Source organism: Macrobrachium nipponense, chromosome 16 (genome assembly GCF_015104395.2).
Source record: "Macrobrachium nipponense isolate FS-2020 chromosome 16, ASM1510439v2, whole genome shotgun sequence".
NCBI classification, from domain to species: Eukaryota; Metazoa; Arthropoda; class Malacostraca; order Decapoda; family Palaemonidae; genus Macrobrachium; species Macrobrachium nipponense.
The window spans coordinates 77,563,907-77,587,935 of record NC_087209.1 but is presented as its reverse complement, the minus strand read 5'-3'; the positions used below and the strand labels follow the sequence as shown (position 1 = coordinate 77,587,935).

The window sequence follows — 24,029 nt, the reverse complement described above, 5'->3', positions numbered from 1 at the left end:
AGTAGGTGTTTTTTTATAACTTTTTATTAGTTTAAGACATATTTCCAAGCGTCGTTCCGGCTTACGACGATTTTCGGCTTACGACGCGTCTCAAGAACGGAACACCCGTCGTAACCCGGGGACTGCCTGTATGTGCAATATGCAGCTCAGAATGGCATTGGGCTAGGGATTGTCCTCAGAATTTTCATAATAGGAAGAAAACTGAAACAAGACTAGAAGAAAAATAAGCTGAAAACAGAAAATGGGACAGAAGAAGAAGAGGTTTATGTAGGAGAAGTTAATAAAATAGTGGAAGCATCGTGGGAGGTGGTTGATGCAATTTTGGACACAGGGTGTAAATCAACAGTTTGCGGGGAATTGTGACTAGCACGTATTGTCATGGATTTGAGTCAGGAAGAGTTGAGGAGAATGAGGGACACTAGGACAGAGTCTAATAAAGTGTTTAATTTTGGTGAGACATCTTATAAGTCCAGAGGAATAATAGAAATACCTGTGATACTAAAAAACAGAAAGTTTTATTTGAAGACGGAAATTCTGCAAGGTGATATACCCTGGCTGATAGGTAAGCAAACCATGAGTAAAATGGGTATGACCCTAAATTTGAAAGAAAATTGTGTCATAGTAGAAGTATTAGGGGGAATGAAAGTAGAGTTAAGAGAAGACGAACAGGGTCATTTAAGAGTACCTATAAGGAGGAGGAAGGTAGAAGAATTATTACTGGAGGGTTGGAAGGGAAAGAATCCGAGGGAAATTGAGAACACAATGAAGAAATTACAATTACAGTTTGGTCATGGAAGTGGAGATAAAATATGGAAGCTAACAGAGGAAGCACAATGGAGTAATGGGTTAATCGAAAAAGAAAAAGAGGAAATAAGAAAGTTACTAACGGAACTGATTAAAAATTGTGAGGTTTGTAAAAAATACAAAAGAAACCCCGCCAAACCGGTAGTAGGCTTTTCTTGGAGTAAAACGTTCATGAAGTTCGTTAGCGATGGATGTGGGAGAGATAGAAGAGAGAAAGTTCTTGGTAATAGTGGATATGGCAACGAGATATTGTCAGGCCTGTTGGATAAAAGATAAGAAACCAGAAACTATAATAAAGATACTTTTTGAGTGCTGGTTTGCTATATTTGGAGCACCCTCCAAAATATTGTCAGATAATGGGGAGAATTTCAAAATGAAAAAGTAAGGAGGATGGCAGAAAAATGGAATATTAAAGTATTAGCCACAGCATCAGAATCTCCGTGGAGCAACGGATTATGTGAAAAGACCGTAGGCATGATCAAGGGAAGTGTAAGGAAGATGATGGAGGAAGAGGAAGTAGATTGGTCCCTAGCTTTGAAATGGGTAGTGAGTGCTAGGAACTGTTTAATGAATAATGGAGGTTTCTCTCCCAACCAATTAGTATTTGGAAAAAACCCTTCACTGCCTAACCTAATAGGAGAAGAAGTTCAAGTCCTGCAAGCAGAGAAAAAGGGATGGAAGAGGGTATGGTAAGGGACACACTGAATGCAATGCACAAGGCCAGAGAAGCATTTATAAAAAATGAGTCCTGTAATAAAATAAGAATAGCGCTAAACAAAACATCAGAGAACATAAATTTGAAGAAGCAGTGGTAGGAGATGAGGTATTCTATAAGAGGGAAAATGAAAATGAATGGAGAGGACCTGCTCATGGTAGTGGGAGTATCGGGGAAAACAATAATAGTCAAACATGGGGATTCTTTAAGAGAAGTAGCTAGGATACATGTGACAAGGATGTCAACGACGATCACCAGATACAGAAGAGATATCGGCTAGAATAGATAAATACCCATGGGTGAAAGGTAGGTCAGATGGCCCAAATGAAGGGAAAGTAGATTGGCTGGAAGGAGAGGAGATAATAGGTGAGAGAAGGAATGCAGACACAGAAGAGACTATAGAAAGAGAGGTGATAGAGGAAACAGTGGAAGATAACGGGCAAAGTGGGTCAATAGAAAGCGAGTTAATGGAAGAGATACCAAAATTCAAAAAGGGAAATAGAGTTAGGGCTATAAACAATGATACAGGACAAGTAGAAGAATCGACTATTTTAGGTCTGCAGGAAAAAAGATCAAGCCAAGCATGGGCTGATTCGTACAATATACGAGACTCACAGTCAGGTGACAAAGGGTGGGTTAACTTGAGGGATTATAGTCAGGTAGAAAAAATTGAAGATGAAGAGGAGGTGTGCTGGGATTTGAAAATAGAAGCATAATGGAAGCTAAAGAAAAAAGAACTTCTAAGTTGGAGAGATAACCAGGTATATGAGGAGGTAAATGATGTTGGACAAAAAGCTATATCTACAAGATGGATAGTAACTGAAAAGATAAAAGGGGGGGAAAGGATATGTAAAGCAAGATTGGTAGCTAGAGGGTTTGAAGAAGAACGGCTGAGTGGGAAAAGGATGCTCCCACATGCAATGCTGAAATTTTAAAATTCTGTCTAACCATAATAAAGGTGAAAATTGGAATTGTTATACATTGGATGTCAAAACTGCATATTTACAAGGTGACGAGATACAAAGAGAAGTGTACTTGAAGCCACCAAGGGAAGATGGTTGGAGGGGATTATGGAAGTTGAAGAAAACAGTCTATGGGCTCAAGGATGCAGCAAAAGCATGGTATTGTAAAGTGGTGAAAGTAGTGAAGGAGCTTCAAGGTGAGAGAAGTAGACTAGAACCTAATATATTCTTTTGGAAAAAGGACAATAAATTGGAAGGCATTTTGTGTACACACGTAGATGATATTTGCTACGGAGGAACTGAAGGATTCTTAAAGGAAACGATTGGGAGAGAAATTGAAAGGAAATTGCAAGTAGGAGAACAAGAGAGTAAAAGGTTCAAGTATATAGGAGTAGTAATAGAGCAGAAGGAGAATAGATTTTCCCTTAATCAGTGGCAGTATATAAATTCCATAAGAGAACCAGAGGCTAGAAGATATACGGGTAATAGAGTGCTAGAACAAAAGGAGTTAACAGAGTACAGATCAGTGGTAGGACAGCTGAATTGGGTATCACTACACACGATGCCAGAAATATCATATGATATTAGCGAATTAAGTAAAGCATTTAAAGAAGGAACAACTCAGGATATGAAGAAACTTATTAAAATTGTGAGAAAAACTAAGAGCATGATGGGCGAAGTTACAATAAGTGAGATGGAAGAAGAAAGGTTTTATTGGGAAGCCTATGCAGACGCTTCATTTGGAAACATAGAAGATGGCCATACTCAACTGGGTTATATTATTTCTTTGACATATGGTGGAAGTCTAGGAAATCCAGGAGAGTGGCAAAATCCACCATTGAGGCTGAAGCCCTGAGTGTTGGGGAAGCTGTAGAAGGATTGATATATTTCAAGCATTTGTGGGAAGAGGTAGTAGGAGGGAGAAATTTAGAAGCCTTGGTTAACACTGATAGTAAAACACTAATGACCGCCATCAAATCGAGCACTGGTGTAAGTAGCAAGAGATTAAAAATAGATATTGCTGCAATAAGGGAAACCATTGAATCCGGGGAAATAAAGGAGGTGAGATGGATAAAAGGAAAGGAGCAAGTGGCTGATGTATTAACTAAAGCAGGAGTTTCAGGGGAATGTATTAGAAATTATGTAGAGGGTAAAGAGTTGGAGGACGAAGGAAATTAAGAGGGGAATACTAGGTTAGGAAACAGTCGGAGGGGAGGGAGAAAGAGATAAGTGTGATTATATATTGTATAATTGTTATGGGTATAGATAAGTGTGATTATATATTGGTATAATTGTTATGGGTATTTTATGCATTGTTGAAATATGGTGGGTGTCCTATATATGGACAGCATGTGGTAGATTCTAGAAGGTGTCTGTTGATGTATTTAAGTTGTGTTGTGACGTCATAGGCTGTGACGTCATAGACAAGATGGCGGCGGCGTCGGCAGGATGTAAACAATAACACGGGGTAGTAGAAAGCACGTGTTGGTGGTGTGTGGTTGGTATGGGAGAGCTCTCTGTCTGGTAGGAAGTTGTTTTTTTCTTTGGGTCGTAAGTCTTGTGGTGCTGGTGTTTTAAGGTGATTTCTGGAGTGTACTGAAGTTGGAGAAAGCGTACAGGTGGGTAGATTATTCTTTTTATAGAGAAAGAAAGGGGTTAGGTTAGGCCAAAATTCAAATTTCTGTCCAGTCAGAGCTTTGAAATATTATTTACAGAAAACAGAAGAATTGGGGCTCTTCCGATCATCTGTGGTGTTTGGTGAGGAACCTGTCACGCCCTTTTTCTAAGAATGCTCTAGTTTTCTTCTTAAGAAACCTGATCTTAGAGGCCCACTCTAAGCTGAAAGTTTCAGTTTGATTCTATTAAAGCAAGGGCGGTGGCTACTTCTCTTTTTTTTTTTTTTTTTTTAAGGCACAACCTCTCGTTAACTTCATTGTCCAAGCGACGTATGGAAGTGTAAGTCTGCGTTTGCTTGTCATTACATGCGGGATATTAAAACTATTTATGACAATTGCATTACCCTGGGTCCTTTATTAGTTGTTGGCATGGTGTTAGGTAAGGGTATATAGGATGTCTCTCCTAACTTAGTTATTCTCTTTACCTTAGGTAAGGGTGTATAGGAAGTCTCTCCTAACTTAGTTATTCTCTTTACCTTAGGTAAGGGTGTATAGGAAGTCTCTCCTAACTTAGTTATTCTCTTTACCTTGAACAAGGTTGTTGAGTCTTATAGGGAGTCTAGGGGTACTTGGAATACCCGTCAGTCTTTTAATTACAGTTGTGTATGGTTTTTAGAATTGTTTTGGTGGCAGTATAATTACTCTGGCTTTGTTTTGTTGATATTGGTACTGTGCCCTGGGCAGAGGCATCTTTGTTTAGACCTTGCATGCCATGGACTATTCCTTAGCTGGATAGATCCCATTAAGTAAAGGACAACCCTTGGCTTTACCACCATGTTTTTACTAGTTAAGATGAGCATAATCCAGAGGCAGTATCATCTGTACAGCTCTCATAACAGGTAAGATACCAAGCATTTTAATTAATGCTAGCACTATGTGCATTCTTTTTATTTATTGAAAAGTATGTAAATCTCCATGAATCTCACCTCCTATATTGTGGGACTCAGCTACTTAACTACTTGGTAAGTTGCATACATAAGAATGACGTTTTTATAATAAAATAAGTTGTTATGTATACTGACCAAGTAGTTACATGATTAAAGCCCTCCCGCCCTCCCTCTCATGGATAGGGCATAAACAACAGAAAATCCGTGCTGAGTTGGTTCCTCTTTCCACTGGTAGTGGGCGGGAGTGTCACCTAGTCAAAACATTATAGTGCTACCACGCATTTTCAAAATTCTAGCAGTCAATGGTTAGAAACTATAGCAATATAACTACTTAGTAAGTATACATAAAATCTTATTTTATTGTAAAAATGTAATTTTTCCCTTTTCACATTTTGTATCCTTGCTTAGATTGTCTCCTTTGACTGGCTTTTTTTGTTGTGGTTGAAAATTGATTTTTCCCTTTTTTGCACTTATATTTAAAATTTTCATTACTGTACTTCCCCAGTAATTTAAGAAATCAGCATATCAAGTATCTCCACCTTTCAAAGATTTTAGACTTCATCATCATTGCAACACAAAGCTTGGATTTGAATGAAATTTTTGTTAATGTATAAAAAATGAATTTTTTTTTCGTCTTTACATATTGAAAGGAAGTCTTGTTTTTGTTCTTTTCTAGTAACTACTAACTTGTGAGCTGTTTCTCACTTTACATTCATTTCTTTCAGAATGAGATTTTCATATGCTGGTAATAAGAGTAATAGTAATTATTTTCTGACTGAGTTGTGTAATTTTATTCTTTACTTAGCTCTCTGAGCTGTGTAATTTTATTCTTTACTTATAGCTCTAAATTTTACCTGATTTAAGAATAAATCCTTTGGCCAACACTTGTGATAGTTTAGAAATCTGACTCAGTGGTCTTTTCATATAAACTTATGATAATTAGTAACTTACCACTTAAAGATCATTTTAACTGAGGAAGATTTTTGGAAAATTACAATTGCCCTATTCCTCATGTATCATAATATTTTTCCAGGAGCTGGTTGTTGCGCTGCAGCTACTTATTTTGATGTACGAAAGTTCATTTGTAACAGTTGCTCGACAATATTTTCAAAATGAGAATGCGGATGTGTCTCCAGTATCTCTTGCATCTTCGACTGACAGTATAATGTCACCATCAGGGAGCATGAGGAATGTCCTGGGACGATCAAATTCAAAACAAGTTACCTCTCCTGGGCAGGTAAATCATTCTCTCTCTCTCTCTCTCTCTCTCTCTCTCTCTCGCTATCTCTCCTCTCTCCTCATTTCTCCTCTCTCTCTCTCTCTCTCTCTCTCTCTCTCTCTCTCTCTCTCTCTCCTTAGCATAAATTTTACCTATTTCTTGAGTAACACCAAATGACCATGTTTTGCGTAAGTTTTACCCAAACAAAGTCCCAGCCATGGCACATTGTGTAAAATTTGCACCCAGTTCTGAAAGCATTAGGTACTAATCACGAGAAAATATTTAGATCATTTATACACTTGAATATGTATATTTACCATACATTTACAAGTTTACTGTGAATGCATGACTGTATTTTGTTTAAGGATGTTTTATGAGTGGTAAATAGTAATTTTGACAAGCACATGATTTTGCTTTTTTCAGGCTTTAGGATCTAGCCCAGATATGTCAATATTGGAATTTGGTCATATGTCACCACTGGGTGTGAGGAGAACAGCATCGACGCATTCAATATCTAATTTAGGTAAAGTGATTAACACTATTCTATTTTGTTGTAGATACTGTTTTCATGTAGTTGCTCGATAGTGAATTGATAGCTTATGCTTAACTGTACTAATCCATATATGTATGAGGTAAAACTTTTTTTTCTCTTTTTTTCTTTTTTGTGTGTGTGGAGCATGGTACATGATTAGTCACTGTGCAACATTGTCCCTGAGGTTATGCAATTGGAACTTCAAAAGTTCAAGCAAATTTGCAATGCATTTTTATACTCATAATAATTCTCATATTATATTTTGGAAATTTGATAACATTTTTACCTAGTTATGTATTAACCCTCTTACGCTGAAGCCCTAAAAACCAAAACGTCTCCTGTATGCCGAGGCGGGTTTGGAGTGAGCGCGGAAGCGGAAAAAATAATTTTTTCAAAAAATCATAGCGCGCTTAGTTTTCAAGATTAAGAGTTCATTTTTGGCTCCTGTTTTTGTCATTGCCTGAAGTTTAGTATGCAACCATCAGAAATTAAAAAAAATATCATTATCATATATAAATAATGCGATACATGGTAGCGACAAAAAAAAATTTATACATAACTGTATTCAAATCGAGCTGTGTGAAAAACGGTTAAAGCTAACGAGTTACTTTTTTTATCGTTGTATTGTACACTAAATTTTGATCATTTTGATATATAACAAATTGTAAAACAATCAAAGCAACACAGAAAAAATATTATCACAAAATGATGCATGAATTCGTAACGCGCGGACGTAAAATTTTTTTTTTTTTCAGAAATTCACCATAAATCTAAATGTTGTTCTAGAGACTTCCAATTTGTTTCAAAATGAAGAAAAATGATTGAATATTACAATACTGTAAGAGGTTTAGCTTAGAATTGCAGTTTCCGACCATTTCGGACGAGTTAAAGTTGACCGAATGTCTAAATTTTTATATATATATTTTTTTATATGCAAATATTGCAAAAATGAGGAAGGCTACAACCTTCACATATTTTTGTTTGTATTCTTCATGAATTTGTGCACATTTTCATATATGAAACTCTATAAAACGCCTAATATGAATAGGAGCAAATATTAGGAGAATGAGACGTATACATTTCGGAGATTTGCGGCCGCGAATTGGCGCGCGGAGGGAAAGAAAGTTTTTTTTTAAAATTCACCATAAATCTAAATATTGTGCTAGACACTTTGAATTTGTTTCAAAATGAAGATAAATGACTGTATGTCACTAGATTGTACGATTTTTAGCTTACAATTGCGTTTTTCGACTATTTCAGTAGAGTCAAAGTTGACCGAACGTAGTTTTTTATCTATTTATTGTGATTTATATGCAAATATTTCGAAAAAGAGAAAAGCTACAACCTTCAATCAATTTTAGTTGTATTCTACATGAAATTGCACACATTTTCATATATAAAACTTTATGTAACGGCTACTTTTAAATGGTGCAAACATTTCGACAATCGCAAGAAAAAAATTCTGATTTTTTTTGGAAGAGTTACCGCGCGGACGTAAGGAAAATGTTTTTTTTTTCATAAATTCACCATAAAACAAAATATTGTGCTAGAGACTTCCAATTCATTGAAAAATTAAGGTAAATGATTGAATATTACTAGAATATAAGAGTTTTAGCTTACAATTGCGTTTTTCGACCATTTCGGCAGAGTCAAAGTTGACCGAAGGTTGAAATTTTTTGCACTTATCGTTATTTATATGAACATATTTCAAAACTGATAAAAGCTACAACCATGGGTTGTTTTTAGTTGTATTGTGCATGAAATTGAGCACATTTCCATATATAAAACTTTATGTAACGGCAAATTTAAAATGATGCAAACATTAGGACAGTCGCAAAAAAAAAATTTATCGGAAGAGTTACCGCGCGGACGTAAGGAAAAAGTTTTTTCATAAATTCACCATAAATCAAAATATTGTGTTAGAGATGTCCAATTTGTTTCAAAATGAAGGCAAATGATTGAATATTACTAGAATATAAGAGATTTAACTTACAATTTTGTTTTTCAACCATTTCAGTAGAGTCAAAGTTGACAGAAGGTTGAAATTTTGGCACTTATCGTTATTTATATGAAAATATTTCAAGACTGATAAAAGCTACAATCATGAGTATTTTTTTGTTGTATTCTACATGAAATTGTGCACATTTTCATACATAATACTTCATGTAACGGATAATTTAAAACGGTGCAAAAATTATGTCAAAGTGACAAAATAATTTTTGAGATGTGTCACTGATACTTTTTAGTGCAATAAGAAAGAAATTTGCGCTTGCGCGCCTGCGTAACGATTGTAAACAAAACAACGCCTTGATCCGAGAACTCCCAGCATCCCCCAAGGCGCGTGATTCAAAAGTTTTCGGCTGGTAGGCCTATAAGTATTTTTCCGCGAATTAAAAAAAAAACTTTTTTCAGTCGACGTATAATACGTCCAGTCGGCATATGGGAGACATTTTGACTCGACGTTTAATACGTCCAATCGGAGTAAGAGGGTTAATTTGATAATTTGTTTTTTTGTCTTTTATAGTAACTGATCTTTTTCTTTTTTTCCTATTGCCTTTGGTTACTTCTTTTAAATGGACATCATATTTCTTTGAGTCTTGAATTTTAAGTTGATGGCCCCTTAGGACTTGTTCCATATGAATAGGGCTCATGTTCCAATTGCAGTAAAATAATAATATTACCCTTCTCACATTTCTTTCTCTCTATGATTCATTTGTAATTATGTACATTCACCAAGGTTTTTGTCTGTAAATTAGCTGGATTACTGGAAAATCAAAATAATGTTTTTTTTTTTTATAGAACTCTCTGAAATAATACTTTACTTGTGTTGTGTAAAACATTCAAATTGGCAGTGGAAATGCTCGCTACAATTGCAGCACTTAATTGGAAAACCTAGTTATACATACTCCATCATTGATTTAATATTTGTAATTGTTTATAAAATCAAATACTTAAGGCAATGAAGTTTTGATGGTCTCATTATTTCTCAATGCTTCACAGGTGTGAGTAATGCTTTCTCTGGAGTTAGCAGTCTGTCATACAGTGGAATGTATTCAAAGTTGTGGCTGACTCTCTTGTCACTTGAACACGATCCTTTCCCAGGTGTTTCAAGTTTAGCCAAAGTTGTTGTGGAATACGTTAGAAATAAGGTAGGGTTTGTTTTTTTATTGTAATTTATTAGTTACTATGCTTGGTGTCAGGGTAACAAAGAGATGTGATTGCATTATGTAGAACCTCACTTTTGTTACATGGTATTATTTGATTCAGTGTTGCATATAAGACAGTTAAGTACGGGCAGCCCCAAGTTACCGTTGGTATCAGTTACCGGCATTTCGGTTTTATGGTGCTTGTTCAGTATATTCATAACTGGGTTTTACCCTCCATAGGGTTTATAACACTGCCATTCTCTTTTGCTTTTTTAACTTTTTCAACTAGAAGATATGATAAGTAAAGAGATGGAGGAAATGTTAGCAGTCTGAAAAAGGTCTCTCTCTCTCTCTCTCTTCTCTCTCTCTCTCCTCTCTCTCTTCTCTCTCTCTCTCTCTCTCTCTCTCTCTCGCTCTCTCTCTCTCTCTCTCTCTCTCTCTCTCTCTCTCTCTCTCTCTCTCTCTCTCTCTCTCAGCCAAGATTTAAATGAAATTCCACATTTTCATTAGTTCTTACATATTAGGGCAAAATATCTGGCTGTGGCACTATCTAAGTCATTGTTAACAAGTCTAGGGTACCGTAAGGTGGATTGTGGCACCCGTAGACTTTTGAATTTTGGTTAGCAACGGTTTTCGGTGGCTGCCTGTACTTACATCTATCTTTCTGTAGTATTTTTTTTATGCAGCAGTGGTCTTTCTAAATTATTGAGAAATTGTATTGGTTGCTGCACATAATGAAACTTAATTTATATGTTAGTCTTCATACAGTATTGTAAGTTTAAAGAAAAAGATTAGTGTTTTAAATATTTTTTCGTGGAATTCTTTCTTTTATTGTTCTTAATATATTCCTGCATAAAACAATCATGTACATAAGCCTAAAACTACCAGTGCAGTAGTCAACAGACAGTTCAAATTAGAATCTGCAATTTATTAGGAGCATCTTTTGTCTTACAAAAGGATCTTGAATATTGCATTTGTTCATTTAGGAAAAAAACAGTCTTAACATTAGGATAACCAGCCCGAGAAGAGCTGTTGTTAGGTTCAGAGGTGTGGATAAACTCATCCTTTATAATGATAATAATTAACATTAGAATATTCCTCTAGGGCCATCTGGAAATCTGGTAAAATTAATTTTAAAAACTGTAATCAAGGAACTATTGGCATCTGTGTTTGATCACCTGTTACGTGGGAGCTCCCACAATGCCTTGGGCATCCCGTGGACGCATCGCATCAGTTACTTCCTTTCTGCCTTTAAGAGAGAACATGATTACTCTGTCTCTTTAAAGCTGGTTTTGTTTGCCTTTTTTACTTCTTAATCTTTTCTCTGGGTGTGCTTAGTGTGTGTGATCTTGTAGGTTTGTATATTTTGTGAAATATCATGGAGTAGTTTTGTCTCACCAACAAAGCTTTATTCGGGATCTCACAAGAAACAAAGGAAGAGCCCTGGTGTGATTGGGTTTCCTTGTTTGAGATTTTTCACTTCGGTGTCTACGGATCCTCACCCAACTTGTAGTAGGTACAAAGAAAACATATGTACAATTACTAATCCATGTTCAATTTGTCGTTGTTGGTCGGTGGAACAATGGAAAAAGTTTTATGAAAATAGTCAGTACAGGAAAAGGATATGCCACCATCTGTGGATGACTAAGCGTCTTCCGACTATGCATGAAGCTGTTCCATATGGAGGGGATGTGGGCAGCTTTAGGCCTATCAGGGGTACCAACCTTAGATGGGATGTTGTCTTACTATATGGCATCACGCTTCCCTCTGGGCCATCTGTCTGTGGGTTTCCCTCCTCCCCCTGCTCTGCAGTTTATGGGGTGAATGCTACGACAGCTGTTGCAGCGCATGTGATTCCAACATCCAGAATTTGGGAATTAATTTTGTGTCCCCTGCAGGGATACCATCAGTATCTACACAGCCTCTTCCATCAAGCGCAGTGACATCACAGCCTGCTCCCTTAGTGACGTCACAGTCTAACATGGCATCCACCATGACGTCAGAGGCAACTTCTACTCTCCCATCTCCCATCTTGAGTGATGGTGGACGCAACTACTATTTTAGACTCGGTGGCACGCTCATTTATGGAGAAATTGCAAGCTTTGGAAGAGAAAATAAATAGGACAGGCAAGAAGAAAAGTCATAAATCATTGTCATCATCTTCTTCTTCATCTAGATTGGCTTCATTGCAATCTAGATTGGCTTCATTGCAAGATTCAATGACGTCAGTGCACCAGTCAAGGGACTTCGTGGCTGATCCTCGTACCAAGAGGAAAAGATTAATTTCTTCATCTTCGAGCCAGGACTGTCGCATCCTTGTCAAAAACTGCTAGTGCCAGAAAGCAAAATGGTGGGCGTCATTTAGATACGTTGTCAAGGCTGAAGGGATCGACAGACACTGGGGTGGAAGCGGCTAGGAGTACGGTGCCAAGGTTGATGAGAAAAATGTTGGGAATGTTCCACGGTTGTTTAGAGAATCAAGAGTGGGTATGCATCGATCTTCGAAGACTGGGGAGCAGATTCGTCTTCCCTGTAAGACCTTTCAAGATGAGAAAGAAAGATGATAACACTCCAATGAAAAGGTCAAATAATGCAGCATTGGTAACCACTCCAAATAAACTGGTTAAAGTGGTGATTTGCTGGGGACCAGAAGATCCAGGTGCCCAACGACCATTGTTGACTACAGTAGAAACAGTAATGATGTATGTTCTACTTCAAGGGAGCCGTTATCCTGGAGGAATAGACCGGGTTGTTCCTCTAGATCAAGGTGCAGTGAAAGGTTTATACATTCACTTTCACCTGGTGGCTATTCAAGAACTAGCCGACAACAGCCGTCAGAGGACACAGGATTGGGTGACCGTGATCCCAAGGACGTTTGTCTGCTGATAGGATTGATTTACCTTTGTTGGCGGCCAAACAGAATGTTTTGGATGTTGGAGAATGGGCGAATCTGGAGTTTCTGGCTTCTTATGCGGAGGTGATTGACTTGACTCATCAATTCATTGATCTTTCAAGGAGGTCTGAAACTATTTCCAGCATAGCTCCGATTGGAATTGAAGCTCTATTGGGACTGAAACAGGATGTAAAGATGTCATATAAATTAATAATACCATGCTCAAGTCATGCAGAGTCTGTGTTGCAGCAAGTTAACACACTGATTTCTGGGAGAGATATTCTTTGTGATCAAATAGATAATTCAAGTTCCTTCCCCCTCCGTTGCTGAGACATAGGAAATATTATGCAACACCTGTTGTTCCTTTACTATGAAGACAGATCAATCCAAATGTGAGATTAAAACCTGGCTTAACCTTAGATAAGGTGAGAATGGAATGCCCATCACTTATTTGTCAAGAAGCTGCTACATTGGAATCAGTGGCTTCTATTTTTCAAATGGCTTCATGGTTAGACCTTTGATCAACAGCGGTGGCGAAGATTACGTCTTCAGAGTCAGCCAGGAGATTAGTTGATGAAACAACCTTTATCAGATTGCTTCAATCTGGATCCAAAGCAATTTCATATTTGACAAACTTGAGTGCCAACATATGGGCTAATATCCTGTTGATGAGGGGAGATGCAGCATTGGCTAAATTAAGACTTGCTGTAGATGTGGATTCTCTGTTAGGTATTCGGAATGGGGATATTCTGTTACCAAAGGACATACTAGAAGCTGCAATTGAAAGAAGAAGGATGGATACCAATGATTGATTAGTTCATCAGGTACGTAGTAAATTGTCTGGAAACCGTCCTAATGAAATAAGACAATTACAACAAACACCACAGTAGACAGGAGTGAGGTCTAATCCCTCCCTAAGTCAGCAAGACCTTCTCCAAGGAAGAAGTTGCCTCAATGGCCCTTTCACAATCGAGCCAGTAGAGGAAGGGGCATTATGGGCAGAGGGAGGGGTGTGAGACGGTAGACTGGGTGCCTCTCTCCACTCAGTCACACCAGTGGATAGATGTCTGGCGAGTCATTGGGAGGTGTGGCAAAGGTTCAGAGCAGAGCAGTGTGTAGAGGATATGCTCAGAGTGGGTTGTCTGATCCCATTCGATTTTACTCCACCCCTGGCAGAACAACCATTACCACATGTTTCTTACATTCCTGGGTCTCAGAAATTCCTTATTCTGTAAGAAGTGAGGAAGATGACGGAGAAGGGAGCTGTAAAGCAATTAGCACTCCCGTCAGATAGATTTTATAGCTGCATTTTCCTTGTCCCCAAGGCCAGTGGAGATTGGTTGACATAGTTCTGTCAACATTGAATCTTTTCGTAAGGACGAAATTCAAATTGGAGACCCCAAGGACAGTTCTAGCAGCAATCAGGGACAAAAATTTTATGCTGACAGTAGACTTAAAGGATGCATACTTCCAGATTCCAATCCATCATTCTTCCAGGAAGTTTCTCTGTTTCAGTCTGGCAGCAAAGGTTTTTCAATTTAGAGTTCTGTGTTTCAGATTGACAGCATCTCTAGTATTTACAAGAGTATTCACTCTTGTGTCAACATGGGCTCATGCTCAAGGAATCAGATTAATGAGGTACCTTGATGATTGGCTGGTGATAACAATGTCCTGAGAAAAATTACTTCAGGACAGAGATAATCTCCAGTTTTGTAACAGCTCAGGCATTATGGTAAATTGGGAGAAGTCAAGTTTGGATCCTGATCAGAAGCTGGTATACTTAGGAATGATTATAGACAGAGTAAAGGCCAAAGCTTTCCTTTCAGATCAGAGGGTAGAGAAATGCAAAGAAGTAGTGAATTCTTTCCTGGAAAAGGAAATACAACCAGCAAAGCAGAGGCAAGTGCATAGTTCTAGGGATCTTCAGCTCCTTCGAGAAGTTAGTTCCACGTAGGAGACTACACCTTCGGTCTTTACAACACAGCCAATGAGCGACAAGGAAAATGAATGCTGCTCCTGGATTGGCTGCTGTGCAGACAACAGCCAATAGCGTTTTAAATATCATTTCGTTTGGGTACTGCTCTAAGAAGGCGTCACGGCATCATAAGATTTGTTTATCTTGGGAAAGTTGGCTTGGGTAGAGCATCTTTTAAGAAAACCCGACTTTGTTACCGACATTTTGCTGTGTTTAATGAAAGTATTACAGAACTGTAATATTTGAAAATTAATAAAGCTTTTTTTATCATAAAAATGTATTTTGTCACGAAAATATACTCATTATGTACGTATGAAAAATGCACGTACATGTACGTACTGCGTGCCGCAGACAGAAAAATACGTACCCTGCTACATACGTATAGGTAATCATTGTCTTACGTACTTTAGATATGGTCTGCATACTTTTATTAGCATCCGTACTTTAGATATGGTCTGCATACTTTTATTATCATCCTAAAACAATTTATGTACATACATATCATATTTAGAAATCATCTTAAAACATTTCATAAAATGTACAGCCTGCACAATGCGTACCCAATTGACCCAATACGCATGTATGTAAATTCAATGGCAGTGTTGCTAAACTAACGCGTTTCATGCTAGATCTGGAGTTTTCAGATTTAATCTAGCACCATTGTTTTCCAATTTGCGCGGTCGTGCAATCCTAGAGATTTTTATGATTATCTAGCGTGAAATTTGGCGTGTTAATATATTAACACAATGGTGCTTAAAAATCTGTCCTGACGCCAATTTTACAAAAACAACTACTGTCACGTGTGTGACACACCTTTGAATGTCTTTGGACAAACCCTGAGGCTATAATTATACGATTATAGGGGTTTTTCATTTCCAGGTACTACTTAAATCTCCTTCGTACATCTGCCCTGCCCTCGATCTCTCTCTCTTCTACATCTTACAGTTAGTTATCCAAAAAATATTTATTGTGTATACAATTGCCTTTTCTCGGCTGTGAAGTTGATGTGTATCCATGGCTGTGAGATGACCAGGAATGACATGTAAGTCAGTGTCAAAGTAACTGTACTCTTCAGTCAGACCAAAACTTTGTTGCCATATCATATTCAAGCAATATTCCATTATTGTTTCCTATCTATTATTTTGTGAGAGAGAGAGAGAGAGAGAGAGAGAGGGCTGTATACAATTGTTTATTTTCTCAATCTCACTCTGTTATGCTTTATTTCATATTACCTTGCTCACCAATTTATACCTACGATATTTTTATTCAATTCACTACATTAAGATTTATAAAGAATGTCTAATAAACAGAATGACCATATCATTATGAAATGTCCATGTACGAATAAACACATAAAAATTCGCATCCGCGAATAGCGGGCGGTGACCGCGAATAATTATGAATGTGTTGCACAGAGAACCCCGTGAAGGGGCGAGTCCTCCCGCGAATAATTTCTAGATAAGTTCCAAAGAAAAATCCGCGAATCAGTGAGTCCACGAATCCGGAGAACGCGAATATGGGGCCCCACTGTATATGTAAAACCTCCAGGGGATGTCCATGGTACGAGATGTAAAAATGACAATTTATTCTAAGAAACGCATATGAAATTCTCTGTGCATCATCAGTCTGAAAGAACATAAAGACACAGTTATAAATAAAATACAATAAAAGTGCAAAAAACATGAACTCACATACGTTAATTAAAAATAGTCTTAAAATTACATAAAAGAAAAAAGTAAAAAACAGGTTAAAAGAGACTGCGTAAGACACCAACCGTTCATTGTAAGGAGAGAAGATGGAGTGAACTAAGACATGTTAAAAGTAACGACTTCAATTATGCCAGGTACAGAGTTGCTGAGGTTGTATTACTGTTGAGGGAGGGAACAAGCCTCTTGATATATAAAGACTCAAGGGTAGTTACATGGTCAGGATGTTTGACATGGTCTATTATGGAAAACTGTTCTTTTTGTACTTCAATTTTGCAATGAGAGGCATGATTTCTGATGATGGAAAATTCAGGTTGTTTTTTTCTCTGACCAGTGGAAAAGCTGAAGCCCAAGTGAGAGCAATATCTGACCCTTAACAGCCTTCGAGTTGATCCGACGTAAGAGCCCAGACATCCAGGGCATGTAAATTTATAAATAACGTTGGATCCCATAAAAGGCTGAAGGCAATCTTTATAGTTAAAAAAGAACCAATAGTGCAGGGATTGCTAGATATGAGTTTAACTTTAAGGCATGGTATCTCATGTTCAATGATTCGTGTGATGCTGGATGTAAATTTCATGTCAGATATATAAGGGATCGTGATATAAAATAGTCTTTTGGGGACATTAAAATTAGGTATTGGTGGCTGTAAGAATTTCGCAAGTATTTTGGTAATGGGTTTTTGAACAATTTCGAGTGGAAATGAATTGGATTTGAAGAAACCTAACAAAAAAGTAATTTCCACGTGAAATAGTTGCCAAGACAAAGAGTATTTCAGTGCTCTATTAACCAAAGTGTGAATAGTATTAAGTTTAACCCTTAAACGCCAACTAGATGTATTTTACATCGACATTTTTTGTCTCTCGGGTGCCGACTGGACGTATTTTACGTCGACATACAAAAGTTTTTTTTAAAATTCGCGGAAAAATACTTTTAGGCCTACCAGCCAAAAACTCTTGAATCATGTGCCTTGGGGGATGCTGGGAGTTCACGGATCAAGGTGTTGTTTTGTTTACAATCGTTACGCAGGCGCGCAAGCGCAAATTTCTTTCTTGCAGCACTAATAAGTATCTGTGACACATCTCGGAAATTATTTCGTCCCTTTGACATAATTTTTGTACCATTTTAAATTATCCGTTACATGTAGTATTATATATGAAAATGTGTACATTTTTATGTAGAATACAACAAAAAAATACTCATGATTGTAGCTTTTATCAATTTTGAGATATTTTCATATAAATAACGATAAGTGCCAAAATTCAACCTTCAGTCAACTTTGACTCTACCGAAATGGTCAAAAAATGCAATTGTAAGCTAAAACTCTTATAATTTAGTAATATTCAATCATTTACCTTCATTTTGGAACAAATTGGAAGTCTCGAGCACAATATTTCGAATTGTGGTGAATTTATGAAAAAACTTTTTCCTTATGTCCGCAAGGTAACTCTTCCGAAAAAAATCATACATGCGATTGTGGTAATGTTTGCACCATTTTAAAATTAGCCGGTACATAAAGTTTTATATATGGAAATGTGCGTAATTTCATGCACAATACAACTAAAAACAACCCATGGTTGTAGCTTTTATCAATTTTGAAATATTTTCATATAAAAGATGATAAGTGACAAATTTTCAACCTTCGGTCAACTTTGACCCTACCGAAATGGTCGAAAAACGCAATTGTAAGCTAAAACACTTATATTCTAGTAATATTCAATCATTTACCTTCATTTTGCAACAAATTGGAAGTCTCTAGCACAATATTTCGATTTATGGTGAATTTATGAAAAAGATAACATTTTCTTTACGTCCGCGCGGTAACTCTTCCGAAAAAATCATACGTGCGATTGTGGTAATGTTTGCACCATTTTAAATTAGCCGTTGCATAAAGTTTTATACTCTTTGAAAATGTGCGCAATTTCATGTAGAATACAACAAAAAATAATTGAAGGTTGTAGCTTTTCTCATTTTTGAAATATTTGCATATAAATCACGATAATTAGAAAAAAAAAACACGTTCAGTCAACTTTGACTCTACCGAAATGGTCGAAAAACGCAATTGTAAGCTAAAACTCTTACAGTCTAGTAATATTCAGTCATTTATCTTCATCTTGAAACAAATTGGAAGTCTCTAGCACAATATTTTGATTTATGGTGAATTTAAAAAAAAAACTTTCCTTCCCTCCACGCGCGGATTCTCCACCACAAATCTCCGAAATGTGTACGTCCCATTCTCGGAATATTTGCTCCGTTACATATTAAGCATTTCATAGAGTTTTATATATGAAAATGTGCGCAATTTCATTTAGAATAAAACGAAAAATATTTGAAGGTTGTAGCTTTTCTAATTTCCGAAATAATTGCATATAGAAAAAAATATATAACAAAATTTGACATTCGGTCAAGTTTAACTTGTCAGATATGGTCAAAAACTGCAATTGTAAGCTAATACTCTTACAGTATAGTAATATTCAATCATTTGTCTTCATTTTGAAAGAAATTGGAAGTCTCTAGGACAATATTCAGATTTATGGTGAATTTTTGAAAAAAATATTTGTTTACGTCCACGCGTTACGAATTCATGCATTATTTTGTGATAATATTTTCTCTGTGTTGCTTTTATCGTTTTACAATGTGTTATATACCAAAATGATCGCAATTTAGTGTACATTACAACGAAAAAAAGTAACTTGTTACCTTTAACCGTTTTGTGCACAGTGCGATTTGAATATAATTATACGTATATGAAATTTTGTTTTTGCGCTATCATATATCGCATTATTTATATATGATAATGATAATTTTTTAAATTTCTGGTGGTTGCATACTAAACTTCAGGCAATGACAAAAAAAAGGAGCCAAAAATGAACTCTTAATCTTGAAAACTAAGCGCGCTGTGATTTTTTGAAAAAAATATTTTGTCCGCTTCCGCACTCACTCCGAAATACCTCCGGCTCAAGGGAGACAATTTTTATTTTACCGCTTCGGTGTTTAAGGGTTAAAAGATAGTTGACACGAACTATAATAATTGTTATTCAGCCCAATAAAAGTATGTTTTCTATAGACTGACGTGGAGAACTCGGAGTTAGTTCTGGTAATTTTCAAATCTAAAAAAAGTAAACAATCATCGTTCTCTACTTCCATTGTAAAATTGATATTAGGATGAAAGTTGTTAATATACTCTAAAAAAGAAGAACATTGCCATGGGTGTTGAAACAAGGCAAACGTATCATCAACATATCTATGATATAATGAGGGCTTAAAGTTAGAATCACACCGGTTTAAAAACTCAGACTCCAAATGAGACAAAAAAATTTGCAAAAATGGGGCCTAAAGGAGAACCCATAGCAACTCCATCGACCTGCGATAGAGTCGCTGATTAAATACAAACATCGAATCTTGCACTGCAAGATTGAGTAATTGTTTAAAACTAGCCCGATTAAAACCATGGAAATTTGTATCTTCATCAATAAATATTTTGCTAAGTATAATATTGATGGTTTCATTAAGAGGTCCATTGTTAAATAGAGACTCAACGTCAAAACTAACCATATAGTAATCTCCATCTTGTCTGGTAATCAGTTGTTGAAAGTCATATCCATTTTTTAAAAAGTAGTCATTATTACTATATTCAGATAAAATTCCAGCTGAAAATTTTGAGATAGAGAAAGAAGGATTGTTATAAGCAGCCATAATTGGTCTTAAAGGTAGGTCAGGTTTATGAATTTTTGGTTGCCCATAAAGAACACTAAAAGATGAACCAGTGACGAACAGTTGTTGATAAGTTGTTTCATTTATGATGTTATAATTTTTAATTTTCTTAGAAATCTGTTCATCTTGTCCTCTCGCTTAAATATATCAAGAAAGGAAGGTTCGCCATGGGCCACAAACTTCTAACTGTCAGACATGATAGTTTCTATTTTTTGTACATAATCGTTCTTGTTTAGAATAACCACTCCCTTACCTTTGTCTGGTTTACATATGATTATGTCCTCTCATTTCTTCAAATTCAATAGCACTCTCAAATCAGCAGGTCTAAAAAAAGGTGTCCAATTAGTTTTTAGATGAACATATGTTTTATGGACCAAATTAGAAATTTTTTGTAGGAGGTTAGCTATGTTTTGATTGCATTCTAGTTTAGTTAACCTTTGAAACATAATTTCAAAAGGTAAAAAGAACCTGGCATAGTTGGGTCTAAAGGATGGAAGGCAAAAGTCTAAACCAAATGAAAGTAAAAATTCTTCTCTTTTTGATAAAACATAGTCAGAGAAGTTAAAAGTACATTTTTTGTTAGACTGGAAGTCAGGAATAACGACACCGAGATTCAAAAGTTTTCTTTGGTGTCTTGTAAATACATCAGACATACAGTTGTTGATAAATTTACAAAACATTCTTTGGTACAGTAAGCGATCTAACATGGGTAAGTCATTGTACAATAAATTTTTCAATTGTTGAGTAGTGACAGCTAATTGTTCAATAGTGCAAAGTTTACAATCAATTTCATTGTTGAGTAAAGTCTTGAGCGCATCTTTGTAGAACTGGGTGTTGTAAAGGGTGGATCCACCCTCTACAACACTCTCGAGACTTTACAGTAACACCTTTTCGTTACCTGAATTATTTTCGTGCAGAGGCAAAAAAATCTTCGTCTTTGCTTTCATAACTTGGATTTTTTGTAAGTTGGGACTTTCGTATGTTGAGGTTCCACTGTAGATAGATAGATAGATAGATATAGATATAGATTTTTCTGAATTAATTGAATATTGGATATATAATTGATTGATGATGTTACAGCAAGATTGTTTTATTTTTCAGGCTATGACAGGGTCAAGAGAGATTCTAGAACCAAAGGTTGAATCAGCTCCTGGAACACCCATAAATAAGCCAGTCTTTTTGGCGTAAGTGTTTTTTTTTTTTTTTTTTACTGTTTTATTACCATCCTCTCTGAAGATGATATTGCTGTATGTGCAGATGAAAGTACTGTATATGCCAGCATATCAGACGACCCCCTATTTTTCATGTAAAATTGTGGGTGTAGAGGTATGTTCGCCATGTAAGACGACTCCCAACTTATTAAATTACATAACTCAGTCAGCTGATATAATTTATTTGGTATACATTAATAAAAACAATAATTATTGGAATGATCATACTTAAAATGTGTAAAATTGGTAAAATCAAGATTTTAAAATGTTTACCAAAGCTAACCATTATGAAGAAATACTTTTGTATTCCCTAAGGAAAAATATATGGTAAACTTCACGACAAATGCTCAATGCCTGTGACGTCACTGTCGGAGGAGTACGTAATACCCATTGGACTTCGATCCCCATTAATGTATTCCTTTAAAACTGGAATGAATCATGATATTAAGGATAACTGGGGAACTGTCAATACCACAAAACACTTTAGTTTGATTATAATATACTACCAAGGAAATATTGGCCTTTAGTAAACAACAAAGTTCTTAAGTCAAGCAAAAGTTTTGGAGGCAAAAGCGCCATCTGCAACCGGCAAAAACACACATGTACTTCATTCGATTTACCACGTTTATCAATAAAGTAGCTGCAATTTTTAAACCCAGCTTTGATAATTTACGAAAAAAACATATCGCTGAATTAAGTTCCATTTGGCAGTTAAAGGTAATAATGATATCGTTAAAATGAAATCAGCTGCTTATTTTAAGATTGTAAACAAAAACAGAATGCAATTGGCAGATCACTCTGTTTATATTATATCTTACGATAATATATTAATAATAGTACAAGTAATAAGATTATATATAACAATTTTATTAAAATGATCATTATTCTCCATACACAACTATTTAACCTTTGCTAGTGGATATTTGTCAGTGTAACTACCCAACCAAGGCAACTCTCTCTCTCTCTCTCTCTCTCTCTCTCTCTCTCTCTCTCTCTCTCTCTCTTTTCTTTCTCTCCTCTCTCTCTCCTCTCTCTCTCTATCTCTCTCTCCTCTCGCTCTCTCTTCTCTCTCTCTCCTTTCCTTTCTTCTATCTCAATTATTGTTTCGGTTTTTGTACGTTTGGATTTCGTGGGAGGTTCTGGAACAGATTATGTACAAAAACTGAGGTTCCACTGTATACTACTGCAAAACCTAAATGGTGTTTGTTCATATACGGAACAAACCTTCGGTCTTAACATTAGGATTTACTAGCGCCAAGCTGGAAACCGGTAGAATTAAAATTACACTTGTGAGATCCAGGGACTATTGGCATCTATACCAGGTCACGGGGCATGTATACCCAGAATGCCCACGGCTACCTGTGACCCACCAGTTATTTTCCTACCGCCTTTAAGATAAGACGTGTTACTGTCTATCTGATTTAAAGCCGGTTTTTCAGTTTGCCCGTTCTTTATCCATTTCATTTTTCATTTTTTATTACCTTTTCCTTCTCTTGAGTGTGCTCAGTGTGAGGAAAGAGTGTATAAGTGGTATGATGGAGAATTTTGCCTCAACATCGGGATCGTCTACCGTTTCGAAGAGGAAACAAAGGAAATGCCCAAGAGTCAGTGGCTTTCCATGTTCTAGGTTCCTAACTTCGGTGTCGACGGATCCTCATCCAACGTGTAGTAGGTGCAGGGAAAACGTATGTACGATTACTAATCCATGTTCTGTTTGTCGCGGTTGGTCGGTGGAACAGTGGAAGAAGTTCTATGGGAAAAGTCAATACAAAAGGAAGGTGGTGATGCCATCTTTGGATGACCAAACCTTACCGGCTTCTTTTGTATCAGCATAAACCAGGCTGCTCCATATGTTTCTCCACCTGCTTTTGATTTGTCTCATACCCCTTCGGTTTCTCCTAGCGGTTCAGTATCGGAAACGTCAGGAGGGCCCTTGGGTAATTTTATGAATAATATGCACTCTCCTTTGTTCCCAGCAAGTAGAGGGGGAGATCCACCATCTTTGTTCCAGGCTCCTGCTCCTCAAGCGCATAGGTTAGATGGTACATGGTCAGCGCTAGGCCTACCAGGCGTACCAACCTTGGATGGTCTGCTTGCGCATTATATGATGTCACGGTTCCAGCAGGGTCCGGCAGCGCTGAATGTTCCTCATCCCCTGGGCTTGCAATTTATGGGAGTTAATGCCGCGGCTTTGCCATCAAACTCAGTGTTTTCAGCGATGCAGAACGTTGGAGGTAGTTTGGCAGCAAACGTGCGGTTGCCAGCAGAAACCTCTCAGTCTCTCCCTATGAGAGGGATGACGTCACAACATACGTCACACACCGATATGGCAGGCGTGATGACGTCACAGACTGCTTCTCGGCCTATTTCGCTGTACCCAGGCGCTAATACGCCTTCTGACCTGTCAATACAAACTGTAATGCAGAAATTACAGGATATAGAGGAGAGAATGAATAAGAGAGACAAAAAGAAAAAGTGTGATTCGCCTTCTTCGTCTTCTTCCTCTAGTTCGGCGTCATCGCTAAGTCCGATAACGTCACGGCGAGCGCCAGTCAAGCGTTGGAGGAGGATTCGGGAGTTCCTGGCGGA

General features: G+C 36.9%; 1 protein-coding gene across 1 annotated transcript in view; it reads left to right on the top strand.

Moving 5' to 3' along the window:
• The window catches only part of LOC135195837 (regulatory-associated protein of mTOR-like), a 244,149-nt gene that overhangs the window by 167,622 nt on the left and 52,498 nt on the right, over positions 1-24,029 (top strand). The window contains exons 13-16 of the mRNA XM_064222351.1: positions 6,078-6,281; positions 6,687-6,786; positions 9,796-9,944; positions 21,331-21,413. Coding sequence (XP_064078421.1) covers positions 6,078-6,281; positions 6,687-6,786; positions 9,796-9,944; positions 21,331-21,413 — 536 coding nt within the window. The remainder of the gene's footprint in view (positions 1-6,077; positions 6,282-6,686; positions 6,787-9,795; positions 9,945-21,330; positions 21,414-24,029) is intronic.